General features: G+C 52.5%; 5 protein-coding genes across 5 annotated transcripts; 4 read left to right on the top strand and 1 right to left on the bottom strand.

Moving 5' to 3' along the window:
- The first annotated feature begins 672 nt into the window (after window positions 1-672).
- Window positions 673-2,250, top strand: BO66DRAFT_389337 (uncharacterized protein). The gene has a single exon (XM_025646777.1). The coding sequence runs from the start codon at window positions 1,113-1,115 to the stop codon at window positions 1,758-1,760; it is 648 nt and encodes a 215-aa protein (XP_025507036.1). The 5' UTR covers window positions 673-1,112; the 3' UTR covers window positions 1,761-2,250.
- Window positions 1,683-3,295, top strand: BO66DRAFT_237568 (uncharacterized protein). The gene has a single exon (XM_025642819.1). It carries the CDS (start codon window positions 1,822-1,824, stop codon window positions 3,019-3,021), a length of 1,200 nt encoding a protein of 399 aa, XP_025507035.1. The 5' UTR covers window positions 1,683-1,821; the 3' UTR covers window positions 3,022-3,295.
- BO66DRAFT_389335 (translation initiation factor eIF2B subunit gamma) lies at window positions 3,284-5,659 on the bottom strand. The gene is made up of 3 exons (XM_025646776.1): window positions 5,316-5,659; window positions 5,141-5,255; window positions 3,284-5,071 (listed from the first exon to the last, which is right to left on the bottom strand). Exons 1-3 carry the CDS (start codon window positions 5,376-5,378, stop codon window positions 3,570-3,572), a joined length of 1,680 nt encoding a protein of 559 aa, XP_025507034.1. The 5' UTR covers window positions 5,379-5,659; the 3' UTR covers window positions 3,284-3,569.
- Window positions 5,660-5,894: 235 nt separating this feature from the next.
- BO66DRAFT_367845 (uncharacterized protein) lies at window positions 5,895-7,681 on the top strand. The gene is made up of 2 exons (XM_025645307.1): window positions 5,895-6,840; window positions 6,895-7,681. The coding sequence occupies exons 1-2, from the start codon at window positions 6,157-6,159 to the stop codon at window positions 7,513-7,515; spliced, it is 1,305 nt and encodes a 434-aa protein (XP_025507033.1). The 5' UTR covers window positions 5,895-6,156; the 3' UTR covers window positions 7,516-7,681.
- A 215-nt stretch (window positions 7,682-7,896) lies between these two features.
- On the top strand, window positions 7,897-11,508 carry BO66DRAFT_237554 (uncharacterized protein). Its single transcript, XM_025642818.1, has 3 exons — window positions 7,897-8,584; window positions 8,656-8,868; window positions 8,934-11,508. The coding sequence occupies exons 1-3, from the start codon at window positions 8,218-8,220 to the stop codon at window positions 11,222-11,224; spliced, it is 2,871 nt and encodes a 956-aa protein (XP_025507032.1). The 5' UTR covers window positions 7,897-8,217; the 3' UTR covers window positions 11,225-11,508.
- Window positions 11,509-16,493: the final 4,985 nt, after the last annotated feature.

Raw genomic sequence — 16,493 nt, 5'->3', positions numbered from 1 at the left:
TACATTGACCTGCATCTCCAGAAAGTTATACCCCGCTGTTTCTAATAGTTCCAAGAACATAAATCCTCAGGCTGCCAGACCTTCAAGGGCCTTGAAGTAGAAGATACTGTATGTACATGGATCTTCCTCTAGTGAATGATTCTCTGCTGTACTTGATAGCTGTGTTAAGTCTTCCAAAAAAATACTTATGTCAGTCTGCACCACTAGTAAATTATGCTCTTGTATGCCTACATACTACATACTGCATACAGATGTTTCTGCACTTTATTATGGCCCGTTATACATAAAGCATACCTCAGTATACTGTGGCACGAGATATCTCAAGGGACAGGGACATACAGATCAAAGTTGCAAGCGAGGAGTCCTCATCTGTAGAAAGAGTATTGTATATGAACAAGAGATTATTATCAATCACCATCCAGCCCAGTACAGATATAAGTAGTATCAGAGAATAGTCTTACCTACAGATTCAAGAAGAACGAAGAGCTTATAGCCTTATAAAGTCACATCTAAATGAGCTTGTTAAGCTTTGATCTACATCGTGTACAGCATCAACTTTATACAGTTTGGGATATGCAAACTTATAAACCACTTGATAAAGAAATAGCTTAGTACATGTACTAGGACCGCCAAACTCATCTGCAAATCACATGTGCCAGTCTCTTTCTGTTGCCACTACTGTGTTGAGCGCCATTCACTCTGGTCAAGAACAAAGTCCGGTTCTCTGCACCTGCACTAGGGCTATATCACCTCACCCCCAGGATATGCGCATAAAATAGGCTAATTTTACGCGCGCACACGATCCAAAAAGGAGTCTGCTTTATGCGCACCCACGATGCAAAAAGAGGACCCGCTTGCGACGCTGAGAGAATGAACTCACAACCTCACAGCCTCACAACACGGCGTGTCGCTCCACCAAGTCATCAGCTACCTTGTGATTCCCCACCGCCGAGAGCTTCACCGGAGTCCATCTGGACATGTCAAAGACACACACCATCACCGAGGTCTAACCAAACTGCAGGATATCAACCGTCGGGATGTGTCGTATGGAGGTACACATCTACTCCTGCACCCACATCTGGGCCCTCAAAGAGCGCTGTCCCTTCCACCAGATGCCAAATCACCAGGAACTGCCTGCCAGGACCCTGACGATTGCAAGTCCCTGTCTCATTTGTCGTGACCCCTCTACCAGGTACACGTTCCTGAGGCAGAAAACGCTCTTCACTACTCAGTCCATGGAGACTATCCTTGGCATGTCCCGTCACGACCCGGGTTTCATTGACAGTGTGACACGCTTTTACGCGAGGGGTGATCACGCTCGCTGGATGCAGCCGGGATACCTGCGACCCAAGAGCCTCGAGGATCAGCAGGAGGAAGAGGCGTACTTGCAGGCGGTGCTGGTTTCGTCGGGGCAGAGTGTTGTCGACACTGCTGTTGCCACCGGGCCTGCTGCAGGCACCTCTCAGGAAGCTGTCACAATGATTTCCTCTTCCGCCGCCGGTCACTCGACGTTGAACACGGAGCCTCAGAACGTCGCTGCCCATCCGCCTCTAGAGAGAGTGAGAGAGGCGCAGCCCCGTCCGCCGATCGTGGTCGAGAACGAGGCTACACAATCGGCGAGATTGGTGCTAGGGCCTCAGAATCAGACACTAGTGGTTGGAGAGTCGGCGCTGGGAACACTTCTGGAGTATTTTGGCACGGCTCCTGCGCCAGCATTTGTTGAGGTTAGTTCTTCGAGTCGTCCAATAAAGGCAGGCTGATTGGCGTTTGTTGACACACATATACACACAGGACGATGATCCACCAAGTCCATATGTGCCGATGCCGATACTCAACTATGGGACTGTTCAACAGCCGCCTGCCATGATCTCACACACAGACCCAAACATCCCCCTTGGCATCACCCCAGCGATCCACGATGCTTCTCAGAGCACGGGGTTCAGTGAGTCTCCCCAGAGTTCCACACATGGAGTATCCCGAGACCCGACCTCCCCCGACCTCGTGACTGGCTACAGGAACCTCGCACAGAGCCACGAAGATCCCTTCTTCGACCCAGCTTCTGCCCGCCAGAACGTCTTTAGGCCCAGGCCCGCGATCCCACCGGCGCGCATGAGACGCCCGTCCAACGACCCCCAGTCGACCCCGGCGCTCAACGGGCCTCGTCCTCGTCCCCAAACTGGAGGGCTCATGGGTCCACCCGCGCTCCCTGCGACCCGGCGCTCCTGGCTGAGACAGCCCACTAACGCGAACAGCTACTGGCAGGACCTGGACTTCGCATCCTATGCCACTCCCTCGACCGGCCCCGACGCCCCCGAAGCGGTACCAGAGGACACAAACGACCCGCAGACAAACCTCATGTCGTCTCCCACCGTGATGATGCAGCAGAGGTGCAGCGGAGAGATCAGACGCGGAAAACGTCCGGTGCGGGAACTATACCCAGTTTTGCCCACTTTGCCTGTTACTGGTAATCCCAATGGTAACAATCATCCTAACAATGCTGCCAGTGCGAACCCCCCGATGAAGGTCGTCGTCGCGTCTAAGCCCGCAGCCGAACCCAAGGCAGAGCCGGAGCCTAAGCGTCCTAGATATGTGAAATTCCTGGATGATAAGACTATTGTGCCGTGCTCGCCTGTTTCGGCCAGGAGTTCAGGTAGAGGCGCCGGTGCTGTCAACCCTCGTGCCGATGCTCGTCTTCGGAACGCGGGTCTGGGAGGAACGGCCGATAATGCGGTGGACGGCTTTAGTCTTTCGGAGTGTAACAACCATCAGCAGCAGGAGAGTGGGGCTGTGGTTTCCGATGGCGACAAGATGGACTTGGATGAACAGAAGGGGACTGGCGACGAAACGGAGGAGTTGGAATGGATCTTCCAGTGCTATGTGACTGATCAAGAGGACCAGCGGCAGAGGGAGGAGGCCGGCGAGCACCCGTTCTTCAGTAGCCCTTTTGCATGCGGCTATAACAAAGATTCCGAGGGGTTGAATGAGGAGGTTGGTGATGGCGATTGGGATATGATGCAGTGAAGTTCGGGGTTGGTTGGTTGGTTGGTTGGCTGGTTTGTCTCACACCGTCTGTGGAGGCGGCGAAGTACTACTACCTAGTAGGTACGTTAGTACTACTACTAGGTAAGTTACTGACTGCACTGCACCTTCCACATACTAAAACCTCAGTCCATTTGTTTGGTGGCACTTTTTGTGTACACTTCACTTCACTCACTCACTCACTCACTCACTCACTCACTCACTCACTCACTCACTCACTCACTCACTCACTCACTCACTCACTCACTCACTCACTCCACAACCACCCCATCAGTTCAGCTTAGGCAGCAGTTTCTGGCTCTGGTTCCTCTCTTTTGTCAGGATTGATTCTTCTTTACAATCAGGCAGAAAAGATGTAACTCTTAGAGTCCCAGTTTGTTTCTTTGTTCTCTTTTCTTCATATCTGAGAGACATCTGACTTAATAATTCTAAAAAGAACAAATGAACCCTCTCGTCAGACATCCAAAGTGTCATCACATCATTAGTATTTCTATTGCTCTTTTATCGCTTCCTGCCAAAGCGCTGTTCACCTAAAAGTCATCCTGATCATCCTCATAGTCCCCTCCATCCATATCCTCATCGTCATCTAGACCTTCGAATACCATGAACTTCTCGTTCTTCGCTTCAGTGTCATCTTCAACCACGTTGCCGTCCTGGACTTCGCAGTCCTTGAGGACGCACTCGCGTCCAATCTTGCTTCTGCGGCCAATGATACAGCCGGACAATTGAGCACGCTCCCCAATGACGGCTCCATCCATGACTAGACACCTCGTCAGCCTTGCGCCAACTCCAATCACGCAGTTGGCTCCAATGACGCTCTCCTTGACCACCGACTTCTCGTTGATCGTGGTGTTCATGTCGATCAAGCAGTCAGCCTTGGTGACGGTGCACCTCTGCGCCACATTCGATGTGCCGTTGATCTTCTGGTTGTGGGCGAAAGGAGAGGCGGCGACGCGGCCAACCTCCTCGATTGCTTCCAGCTTTGCCAGCTTCAACGATACGCTCAGGAGCAGAGCAGAGCTGTCCACGCGTCTGACCAATGGCGCTGACGCTTTGGAAGAGTGCATGTATGCCAGGATCGGAGGAACATGCAGGGGCTCTGCGCTGTCTGCGTCCTTGGCATCAGGATTCTGAACGCGGGAGGCGAACTGGATATCGTCAGAGAAGGCCCCTTCGCGAGCGACGGCAGCCCCCGATTTCGTAGAAATCATGGAGTTTAGATCGATCTCATCCTCCAGCGAATCTCCATCCTGGCTACCGCTCTCTCCCTTGTTCTCTGGCTGGAGGATCTCTCGCAAGTGAAGCTTCTCTCCCAGCCCCGTCTGCCACCCTGCCTTTGCCCACCATCCCACAAGATCTTCACTGATACTCTCGAACGGCTCGTTGAGACGCGAGAACTGGGACACCCAGTACGGGAAAAGATAACAATTTGCGTCTCGGAAGCTGGTAAGAAGCTTGATCCGGGGGTGTTTCTTGACCAGAGAGTGCCGAATGAGCAAGCCCTTCTGTTCCTGCATGTTCTCTTTCAATGTGTCCATCGGCATAGAGAGAGCCAGCTTCGACAGTCCGAACCGCAGCGCAGCGGGTCCGTCCAGTGGGTGAGACACAGCTGGTGCCTCATCTTCCTCGAGGGGGACGGTAGCCACGAAGTCCGTGGCCTCGCCCTTAACGCTCTCTTCCTGGCCTTTAGTTTGGTAGAAAATTGCGAGACCACCACGAGGACTGCCACCTCCCAACCCAACGGTCTTCGGTCCATCGGAGCCCCCTAGCGCGCTTTGTGCCATCCATGCTTCGATGAAAGACTCTCCCGGTATATCGCAAATCAGGTCACAGGGAAGGAGCAGAAAGTCGGACTTGATGCACGACTGGACTTCGGGGAGGCGGAGCAGTTCCGCAGTTCCGGTGGTCATGGTCAAGTCGGGCGGCGACAGAATTGACGGCGAAGGGGACGGAAGGGAGGTCAAGTAGGGATTTGTACCCATGGCACTTTCTAATGGCTGTTTGATCTCCGAAGGAGTCACGATTGTGATATCTGTTACATCGGATTGGCATTGTTAGACTGTTGGGCGCAATCCTGGCGCAATTGACGGCAGTTACTGACTTGTAATTCCCATGCGATAACACCAGTCTAGTGGATAGTAGATCATCGGCCTATTGGCAATCGGGACAAGAGCCTTGGGAGAGTCCTCATTCGAGGTGAAGGTATTCAAACTGACCTAAAAGGGGAGTCAGATCAGTAAGCTGCTTGCTTCCTTGTTTCCTTTGATCGAACTCACACCAGGTCCGCAGAGAATGAGGGCTTGAATGCCCGTGTTGGGCACTGGAACCGAGTGCGGCATATTGGTATTGTGCAATTTCTGGGTGATCTAGAAGCCCGGGGAACTCGAAGAGGATGTATGGATCACAGAGTCGGCTGGTCAACCATACAAATTTTGCGACGGAAGTTTGACGCGGGGTGGAGGGGGAAGGTAGTTTTGGGTATCAGGCGTCGTCAAGGAAGGCGTTTTATAGAATCGGACCTTGAGCCTTCTAGATCATGTCTAGTCTGAGCCGCGTATGAAATGGTTCAAGAGGTCGACGGGCTCGAGATCATCAGACTCCTTCTTGCTGGGTCTTTGAGTCAAGGCCGATTGTTAGTTAACCAAAATCCCACCAGCATGCGCCGATAGCATCGACTGACTCAGCAATCGCAGGTTCGGGCTGCGGCAGCTGCATACAATGCAAACAGTGCGAATGTCACAAACTTCAGGACACAGCATCTCTGGTCGCCCTCGCGCCCCGCATTGCTGCTGCTCATAGTAACCATCGCTGCTCCTCCACAGCTATCTGCCCGCCGGCGGAGCTAGTAGTTTACCATACCGTAGTTAAACTATCTGTTACCGTTACTGGCTAAAAAACATCCCGCGGTTAATCCAGCATCACCAGCCACATGTTTCTTGCTCCCTCCGAGGCCAGCCCGCGCGCGGCTTCGCTTCTTACTCTCACTCCCTTTCTCATTCCAACACTTACCCTGCCTGACGCCTGCCCCTTTCTTCCCTCCAGCTTGAAATGTGATGCTCGGCTTAGTGGAACTTTTCTGAGCCTACGTGTCTCTTCTCATTGATTGAAACCATCCCGATGTCTTTCCCTTATTCCCAGGATGCCCGCCGTCGGCGGGTCGGAGCCGGAACGGGTTTCAGCTCTTCGGGCAGACGAACCGTCCTGGGCTATTGGGTGCCACTGGCCCTGACTGTAGGCATCGCGACCGTTGGCATAGCCGCTTGGATTTGGAGCGAACGCAGCGAAGATGACGATGACGAAAATGACCGCGATCGCCGTCGCGACGAGGAACCTTTCCCCGCCCCCGGTCCCGGTAGCGAGGCTTATCCTGCTGGCGGCGACTACGAGGGAACGTATGCTCGCTCAACAGCAACAGATGTCCACGGTGGCCATCCCGAAGATGCCAGCATGATGGCACGCATGCAGGGAGCCTTGCGTCGCACACCCAGCCCCCAGCAGATACTTGACGGCGCCAGCAAGCGAGTCGCTGCGGGAATGGCCGCGGCCGGAGCCTTCGTCGGCGGAGCTCTCACATCGATCCGGGAGGAGGATAGAGGAGACTTTGAAGACCACTCACGGTGGTCGGAAGAAGTAGAATCCAGAGCCAACCAGAGAGAACAGCCGGCCCGCGCTGCGCCAACGACCCGCGAGGCCGTCTCTGGCTCTATCCCCACCGATAAGAAGAAGAGGAAGACTATCGCGATTGTGGTGTCCTCTGAAACTCCTCGGGTGGATCCTGAGGAGATTATCTCGCAGCATGCGGTATGTTCTGCAGTGCAACTATGATTTGAGCCTATCACGCTAATGTACCTGTAGTCAATCCTTTCCCACCTTCCAGAGCATGTCAATCTCGATACCACCCGCGTCTTCATTATGATCTATGCGCCAGGCCTGAAGCATGCCCCTAGCCAAGGCGGCTCCTCTCCACCTACCTTGTCGGTCACCTCTTCCTATTCCAATATCGCTCCGGAGGAAGCGACATCGCCGGGTGAGGTACCTGGCCGTGAACTATCGGGCGAGTCTCGTGCGACGGACGAGCACGAGGGCACCACCCCGTTGTTTCGCACAATGTACACGCAAGCGCAGGCTCTTGTTGAGAAACCAAACACCATCATGCCCTTTAGCACTGCCACTGGCTTTGTGCATCTTGTGCGACACATTTCCCCGGATACCGTGTATGTTCAAGAGTCTTTGGCTGGAAAAGACGGAGAGGCGGTCCATCACATTTCCGGCTGGGTTAGACAGGTGGTTGTCGTGGTCGGAGACGAAGGTGGCCGCGGCGGTCTGATCGATAGCGATGACGAGTCGGCTTTGGCGGACAAGGGCGAGAAATGGTGGCAGAAGGAGGGCACCACCGGGCTCGGTAAGCGCATCGACGTGGTCGATGCGCTCCGGGTTGGCGATGATTGGCGACGACGAGTATCTGGGTTTGATTAGCGAGCTTTCGTGCTCTGCCAGTTTCACTGGAACAAGCGAAGTGCATGGACGCTTCATATGTCTATAGCTTTACCCGCCCTATTCCCCTACTTGACGATTCTCTGCATTTCCGTTTGATTCCCCTGCCATGATGATGTGCGAATTCTTTCTGTTGGTCGCTTTCTGGTGAATATATACAGTACAGCATAACCAATGCTATCAGTGCCCTCATGCTCCTGCATGAGTCTTTTTTGTAGATCGATTCAAGGGTCATTGAAACAGGCATCATCGAGGGAACCCCAATAGGCGCTAACCCGATGCGGATATCACATGATCCAGCCTCCTTCACGTCGTCCGCGGCCTTGGGCTGGACCGAACTCCCTCTCACTTGACGCAGAGAGCCAGACGGTCAGCCCTGAAATCACCCTCCCTTCCCGATATAATTTTCTCGAACCTCCCCTGCTCTTTCTGCAGGTGTCTGTTCGATGGACTCCTCGATTTACTTCCTGTAGCGACTCCGCGTTGTGTTCAAGTGTCCGTATCCCGGCCCCTTCGTTGTCGTGCCGCTCCGACCTCCGCTCCCCACATGTCTCGCGCTCCGGCTGTATCCATCGACGACGACGACTCACGGTCTTCCTCCATCGCCCCCGGCTTCCCCCATAACGCGCAGTCGCATTCGCTCGTCGTCGCCTCTAGTCGCGTCGCTAGCTCCCTGCTCGCAGGATGGCGACGGCAATTTCCAAGCCCAATTCGCATCCCCCTAAGATGAAACGACCTCCCCCGCCTTTTGTTCAGACCGGAATGAACGGTGTCAAGTCCCAACAATCCTCAACCTCCCCTTCTTCTACAACAAAGCACCTCCCAGGATCTGCAACACCGGCTGCTGCAGGCTCCACGAACGCACCGATGGCGAACGGCGCCAATGGCACAGCCCATACGGGCGCACCGTCTAACAAAGGCCCCCAGAACCGGACGAAGAAAGAGGCGCAAAAGGCCAGCGAGCAGGCTGGGCGGCTACAGAAGCCATTCTCAAGGGCCTCATCAATTGAGGGTGATCGTCGAGCCGGAAAGCGGTGTCCAGAGCCCTTCGGTGAGCTTCCGCGGTAGCCTCGATGAATGCGCTTAGAGTTATACTAACACGTGGATCCGCGTTTCCGATAGTCAAAACCACGTCATATATCCTCAAGAAGTTCTCCGAGCACCCTCCCTCCCTGATTCTCCACCTTCATCCGACCCACTTCCGCTTTGAGCAGCAAGATGGGAGCTTTCCTTACAATTCGGAGATGAAGGTCGTCATCGAACATATCCGCTCTCAAACCGTTCCTCATGACATGATGGAGGAGCTGTTGCGGGCCAATGTTCGGTTCTATGAAGGCAGGCTCTTGCCCCTATACGGCACATTTAATAGGTGCTCGGCTAACTAGTCATGCGACAAGCAGGCTGTCTAATTGTCCGCGTGGTGGATCACAAATCGGTGTCGCAGCAGACTCGGAAGTCAAGCGTGCCGTCATCGAATGACAACAACACCCCCTTCTCTATACACAATTATAACGAGCACGTCACACCATCTGCCTATGTGCCTTATCCGAAGCTCAATCAATTAACTTCGGAGAAGCCTCCCGCAAAGGAGGCGGCTTCGGAAAGCCAGCAGGATGTCAAGTTGGGCAGTGAGCAGCCCGGCAACTCGGACTCGCAAGCTTCGCAGAAGGATTCGAAACTCAACCAGTCGAAACAACCTTCGAAACCTCGAGTGTTTACCACTGTTTTACATCCTACACCCCGTTCGCTTCAAGCCGAGCTGACTCTTCTCGCTACTACACCTGATTCAAAGGCGGCCAAGCAGACGGCAACCAGCTCGACATCCCGACCGCAGGGATCTTCTTCTACAGCGCCGTCTTCCCCCGGGCCGGGGGCGGCCGCCAATTCACAGCAAGATCGGGCCCCTCCAGCGAAGAAACAGAAGATGCTGGTGGAACCCCAGGATCTCTTAGAGTGTGAAGCCAGGCTGACGAGAGCATTGGCTCCCCCTCTCTACCTTGAGTCCGTCAGCAGTCTTGATGGAGTTCATGATCTGTTGAAGCACATGGAGAGCCCGCTTCATTCCGATCCACCACCGTCACCCAAGCGTAGGAAGCGGACTGTGGCTGAACTTGCCGCTGATGAAGCTCTCGCAGCGGAGGAAGAGCGTTTCATGCTCATCATGGATGAGCGTCTGGAGCCAGCCACCTCCAATTGCGCCAGTGGGCCAAAATCAGCTGTTATCGATGACACCGGTGGTGGCGCGCCGTTTGAGCCACGCTTCTCAAGATTCAAGACGCTTGAGAACATCCGTATGCAACACGAAGAGAAGGCGAAGCGAGACCATGAGATCAAGGTCAAGCAAGAGATGGCCAAGCGACAGCAACAGGAGCAAGAGAGAGAGCGACGCCGTCTTGCTGAACAGCGACAAGCCGAGGAGCATGCCAAGGAAGAAGCTCGAAGACAACAGCTCGCGGCGCAGCAAGCTCAGGCACAATTGGCAGCGCAGCAACAAACTCGACATGCCATGGCTCAACCAAATGGTGTCAGTCAAGCGCCACAGTCATCGCCTGTGGTCCGCAACCAGACACCACAACACATATCATCCCCGGTCGTTGGCAGCACAAGGACAACGCAAGCCGGGGTTCCTATGAGTATGACGTCTTCTATGCAGGGTGCTGGAAGCCCTTCGAGACCACCGTCGGTGATACAGCACGCGCACCCCGCCATGAGCCATCCAATGGCAGCTTCAAGAAGTCAACAAGGGCAGAGCCGACACGGAACACCACAGATGACCCAGGGCACTCCTGCCATGTCTCATGCTACGCCTATCATGCGAAATGTAACACCGACGCAGAGGATGAGCCATGCCAGTCCGAGCCATTCGACCATGGCACCTACCCCAGTTCTGAATCAGGCTACCATGATGGCGACCCCTCAAATGAGCAACGGGATGGGCCTCACAACCCAGCAGCAGCAACAGTTGCTTATGCAGCAGAGGAATCAACTTCTTGCCCAACAGGGTATGCTTCACGGCCAGTTCTCGCCGAAGGTTACCCAGATGCAAGCGAATGCGCATGCACAGCAGAATATCCAAGCCCACCAACAGCAACAGCAGCAGATGCAAATGCACTTCCAGCAGCAGCAACAGCCACAACAGCAGCAACAGCAGCAAGCCAAGTTCCCCAATCCGCAAGCCTACCAAGCCCAGTTGATGCGTGCACAGCTCGCGCAGATGCAATTGGCTCAGCAACAGCAACAACAGTCACAAGGGCAACAAGCGCAAGGGCAACAGGGCCAAATGCATCAGAACGGGCCGCAACTGAACCCTCAACAACAGCAAATGCTGATGGCCGCGGCCCAGGCGAATGGAGGCCACCTACCACAGAATATGCAAGGCGTGAACATGACGCAGGGTGTCACCATTGCCCAGCGATACAATCAACTATACCAGCAGCGCTTGCTGCGGTTGAGACAAGAAATGGCCAGCCGACTGATGCCCCAGTATGGTCCGCCCGCCTCGTATCCTCCGCAAATCGCACAACAGTATCAAGCTGGGCTTGAACGCAATGCCAAACTCTGGGTCCAAGAATTGATGCGTCGGGAGCGGGAGCAAGCTCAACAGCAACGTGCTTCTCAGGTGGCTGCCGTGCAAGCTCAAGTGATGCAACAACAACAGCAACAGAACATGATGCAAAATGGCATGAAATAATTGCGGCTGCTTGGAGCGCAACTCTGTGCTTGTTTCAATTCTTCATTCTTCTTTACGAGTGAATAGGTGTACAGCACTTATCCTTGGAACCCTTTTTTTCACCCCCATTCTACTTTTTTACTCTCAGACCTCGCAATGTTTGGACTTCTGGACGATACTCGATATCTATTTGCGACTACCACAATTTCCCTCACCACACCACAACCACTCCCACGTCGGGGTCTTCGAGTCTAGATTCATTATATTTCTACTCTTCATCACCTTCATACCCCATCATCTTCTCACCTTACTTACACACCTAACTCCATTGAGAGACTTGTGCATACGACATTGGGAACTCACGGTAAAAAGAGATTGGTTGGCGTTTTATTTTCTTTCTGAATCATGATTTTCATCCACTACCCTGCGTCTTTTTTGTTACTTCTCCTCTTGCTTTGTTGCTTCTTGTTATCTGGTTTTGTGCTTGGCGACTACTGTGTACTAACTCTGGGAAGGAGGAGGGCGGGGCATTGACTATTGCGATTTTTCTTTCTCATTTCATGGTCGACTTTCTTTCTTTCTCTGTTTGTCACTTCTTCGTTGGGGAACAGGGTAATCCTACTTTACAGACTTGATACCACTTTTTGTACAGGGTTGTCCCCCTTGTGTTTTTGTTATGGTTTTTCATCTTGACTTTCAACTTCATTGCTTTCATTTCGATCCTTCGACCTGTCAACATGGTGGACTGTGTCTTTCTAGTGGACGAAGTCGATAGTCGGGGGCCGAGACAGGTCGTTGGTTCTACTTTATCTTCACTTCTACTTCCTACTTCTACTTCTACCCTTACTTCTTGAGACCTTTGTTCTTTCAGTGAATGATGACGGATACGTTTGAAAGTTGGACTTCTATTGTATCTGTAGTTTGGGGCTGCTAGCCTGGAGGCTCATTGTAGACCGGTAGGCCTCGGTAGCGACTGAAATTAGTTGAGAGATAAGTTAGGTACAGCACAGTAGACAGTCGTCCTCGCGTAGAACATAAACCTCACCGAACTCGCGGCCCCCAATAATCACCCACCAAACCCCAGTCTCAGTAAAGCACCATAAAGCCCCAGTATATACAGCATATGCTCCCGTCCACATTCCCCACTGTCAACACCCCTGCACAGACAAGCAATCACGAACCAGCCGGCCCGTACTTTCCAAACAGGAGACCGAGTACCATATACCCACCAGAAGTCAAGAGCTGTCACTACGCCAGAAGCAAAAGAGAGGAAAGGAAACCACTCCAGAGAACGAGTATGATCACTCATGATGGAGATCCATGCCACGAAATAGATCATCGCACTGGATTCTTGCGGGGAGAACGGCAAATATATTTTCGGCATCAGCAACATCAGCCCAGAGAAGACCGACCACGACCACGACAACAACAACGACAGTTAAAGGAGATTCAAACCGACCATGTGGGAAGAGCCAGTAGGAATAAATGGGCAAATAGAATGTACACGCACGCTCCTGTCGAGTAACAAAGAACAAGTCCACCGCGATTAGGGTGCATTGGACCGTGTACTTGTTGGGGTAAAGTTGTGCTGGACTGGACTTGGGAATGATATATCCTATACTACCTGCCCTCTCACATACACACATACAGTGCTAAGTGCATTGTATTCAGTAGTGTCACGACTCTGGGTATCTGTCCACAAATGACAAACATAGATCCTGGGAAGCTAGGAGATAACATGAGAGCCTGCAAAAGGTGCAGTACTGTGCTACAGATGAAGTCTCTGTACAGTACATCACCACCGGCCCCATCTTCCACCAGGCCAAGATATACTCTGGTAGGCTACATAGTAGTGAATGCCTCAGGTTGTCCTTCCAAGCCAGTACACCGTGACAATGAAGTCGAAATAGACAAACAACAGGACAGCAGTAAGTAACCTTCAAGTCCTTCCCTATCTCTAGCAAACTTCCCAGCTTCCCCAAGTCTACAGCGACTACACCTCCGCTCCAGCTGCAGTGACACACCGTCCCGATGATCCCAATGGGATAGGGGCAAAGCCCAACAAGTACCACAAACAATACGACAAACCAGGCTGGGACCCCCCACTAAGTCCAAATTGAACGTTGCTGACTCAATTGCGCTCGTTGCGAAAAAAATCCACTGTACACACTAAGTGAATCCTACAGAAACAGCACACCGACTGGGCTTCCAGAAAGCAAGAAAAGTCAAAAACAAGGAAACAAACCTGTTGGTCATGGCAGTTGTCTCGCTTGCGACCGCTAGAATCTTCGCACTCCCCACCGTTCCTATCCTGGACATGCACGTATGGGTCGGGATGTACAGGACTTACCTACTATACAATGAATGTAAGAAAGGGCCAGACGATCTCCGACCCTAACGGGATCTACGGATCTACAATGATCTCCACTGCGTCAACTTCGAAGTCCGTGCACTGATGAGCGGGACTAGATGGTTCGGAAATCAGGATCCCCATGTCTGGGTAAGGTTTGTGCGCCGGTGGGCTTGGGGCACAAAGGATACTGATAAGTTGATGGTCTTGGAGAGGTGGTAGGTATGGTCGGGTTGGTGTAAGTATGTTATGTATGTAGGTGGGATTTTTTGTTTCGCGGTAGATGATCGAGCTGAGAAGAGAAGTCGGTCGGTAGGAGGTGATGTGCGCGCATGAACCGTGACGGGTGATATGGATGGCTAGGTTTTAGGTGGACTGTCTGCTGCACATTCCAGTCAGAAGGATAACTGTGTGGTCGGAGTCGGAGAAGGAGCAACAGACTAGGCAGGAGTACGCGCTCAGAGTAGGTGGTCGGGGATGATTTGACTAACTAGGTTCAGGTTCCTTGAATCTTAACAGCCCCATTCTCTCTTCTAGGACATAGGGTTTGTTCCCTTTGTGACTCTTGAGGTTGAGAAGTTTCTGGCGGCGTTCGATCAGGTACAAACGCAGGGCCTCAAAAGTCAGTCTGAGATTCCCCTGGCGCTTCATTAGCTTAGTGAGTACAACTAGTTGAATGCCAAAGGCAATAACCATGGAGTAAGAGTAAATGAAGTTCATACCATGAATCTTGATTTCCAGCCAATAGTGCGGCGGTAGTACAGCGCCTGGGAGAATCAATAAAATGACGTAGTTGAGAATGGATGACTAGAAAAGCCCGGGTCTAGTCTCACCCACCTCGTCGCAAGGCCCATCTTCCCCAGAAAGCCACCGCCGTTGGACCAAAGTGGAAGGATGGGCGGTATCGTGCACGAGTACGTGGGGTTGGTGCTGCTGATGCGAAAATCCCAGATGGTATAGCCTTTGCACGCCGCGATAGGTCAGGATCAGGAATGGGTACCCAACGCCAATGCAATGCAATGCAATGCAACTCAAAATGGCGATATTGAGGAGGCGATGGTTGGATCGAGAGAGACTTGTGTGGGCTCATTGATTGGGGGCTTTCGCACTTGAACGAACTGCGACGCAAGGGGCGTACTCAAGAGGTCGGATCGCCGCCCCCTGGAGGCCAACTCCACTCCGCCCTCGAGAAGCAATGGCTGCAAATGATGACGATAGGCCCTTTCTTGCAGCTAATTCGATTGATCAGGAATAGAACGAAGCACGGGAGGTCGCGCAGCAGTTAAGACACGAATGGACCCTGATTGTGCAACTTTCGGTAGTGATCCTGCATCTGTTCATTCGTTGATATTGGTGATAATAATTTCCCCCTTCACACAGCCAATTTGTTTCTGATGCACTTCTCCCATCCTCCCTTCTTGGTGGTTCGGCAGGAACCCATTGATTATTCGAGTGGCTTCATGGTTGTAGTCGGTTGTAGTCGAATAGACAACAGCGGTCCTAAAGAGAAACTGTCTTCCATGACTAAGTCAACGATGTACCTGCATCAAGACGGAGACATCCCAACACTGACGCAGTCCACGGCATCTGCGTGAAATGGAGCTTTATGTTCCAATCTACGTTGATCATAACTATCATCCGCAACCGCGGATTGGGTCCAAGGAAAGTACTGGAATCAGTCACGGCGACACGGCCTTGGGTCAAAGACTGGAGACTCGCAATAGAGTTAGAAAAGGGCTGAGTTCGCCGTGACCGCGGAGCTCTAGACAATTCCCACTGCCAGTATCCGCTGGGTTTCAGTGTAGGCACGGTCGGATTTGACGCATAGACGTTTTGTTGACGTAGAACACCAGTACACCAGAAGCATGTTGCGCTATGATATTGGCAACGAATGTTCTTGATAGCCCGAGAGTCGGGAGGATCCATGACTAACAACGATAAAGCTGAACGAGGAGATCGGGATCGACTCTCCAGCGATACTGAAATGAAACAGCTGACCGTATTCTGTTCGCTATCGACGCAGACAGTCGCAACAGATGTGCCATAGGCAGCCGCCCAGCTAGTGCATTCCTCTTGTTAAGTCTCAGAGCAAAGAACAGACGCAAGGTGCTACCCTATTTCCCCGACAGGCGTGAAGAAGGGAAGGGAGATTGAGGATTTCGAGAAGACCAGGGCTAGCGTAGTCATGATGATTCTTCACAAGGTTTCAAGACGGAGATCTCCAACGTCTTTTCGGAACTAAAGGATTTCAGTCAGCGGGGTCGGCCGTTGATATTTTTTTCTTCTGCATCTGTTCCTCGAATGATCTCCAGTCGAGCCAATTTCTCCGCATTCGGAACGGAAGAACGTAGTCCATGAGTACTGGCTTAACCAGGTTTCAATATATTGGCTGCTCTTACTCCGTGCTCAAGTTCTCAATGAAGAAGATGTTGATCATTTAAAAGCAAGATCTACCACGGCCTTGGCGGGAGCGGTATCAGTAGATTCGAATCGATCAAATCACCGCAGGAACCCTTGCACGGTTGAATTATCCGGCCCCGACTCCTTGCAACACACAAGCCCGTGCTGCAGGGGTTCTCAGTTGGGTCACGAATTTTCAGGACAGCTCACCTGCGTCTTCTCAGATATCGGAGTAGTTTCACGGCGACTGCAGCGGACAGGTAGCTTGAAGACGATTGCTTTAACCTCGATAAGGGCGTTCAAGCCCTGTGTCTGCTTTAGTTCTGCAAGTGGCCAATCGGTCAAAGAGCGGTAGACAAATTCTTCCGTATGCCACTACTAGTCTGGAACTGTTGGCAGCATCAGCTGACCATGCAGATGCATTTCCGAAGCGGTCGGGAAGAATCAAGGAACTTGATGCACCAGCGCCGTTGTAAGGAGTTCGGCAGTAAGCGGAGAAGGTTTGTTTCTTGGCCATCTGACTCGACAGAGCAAGTCTTG

Source organism: Aspergillus aculeatinus (assembly GCF_003184765.1).
Source record: "Aspergillus aculeatinus CBS 121060 unplaced genomic scaffold BO66scaffold_8, whole genome shotgun sequence".
Classification (NCBI taxonomy): domain Eukaryota; kingdom Fungi; phylum Ascomycota; class Eurotiomycetes; order Eurotiales; family Aspergillaceae; genus Aspergillus; species Aspergillus aculeatinus.
This window is presented reverse-complemented; position numbering and strand designations above follow the sequence as displayed.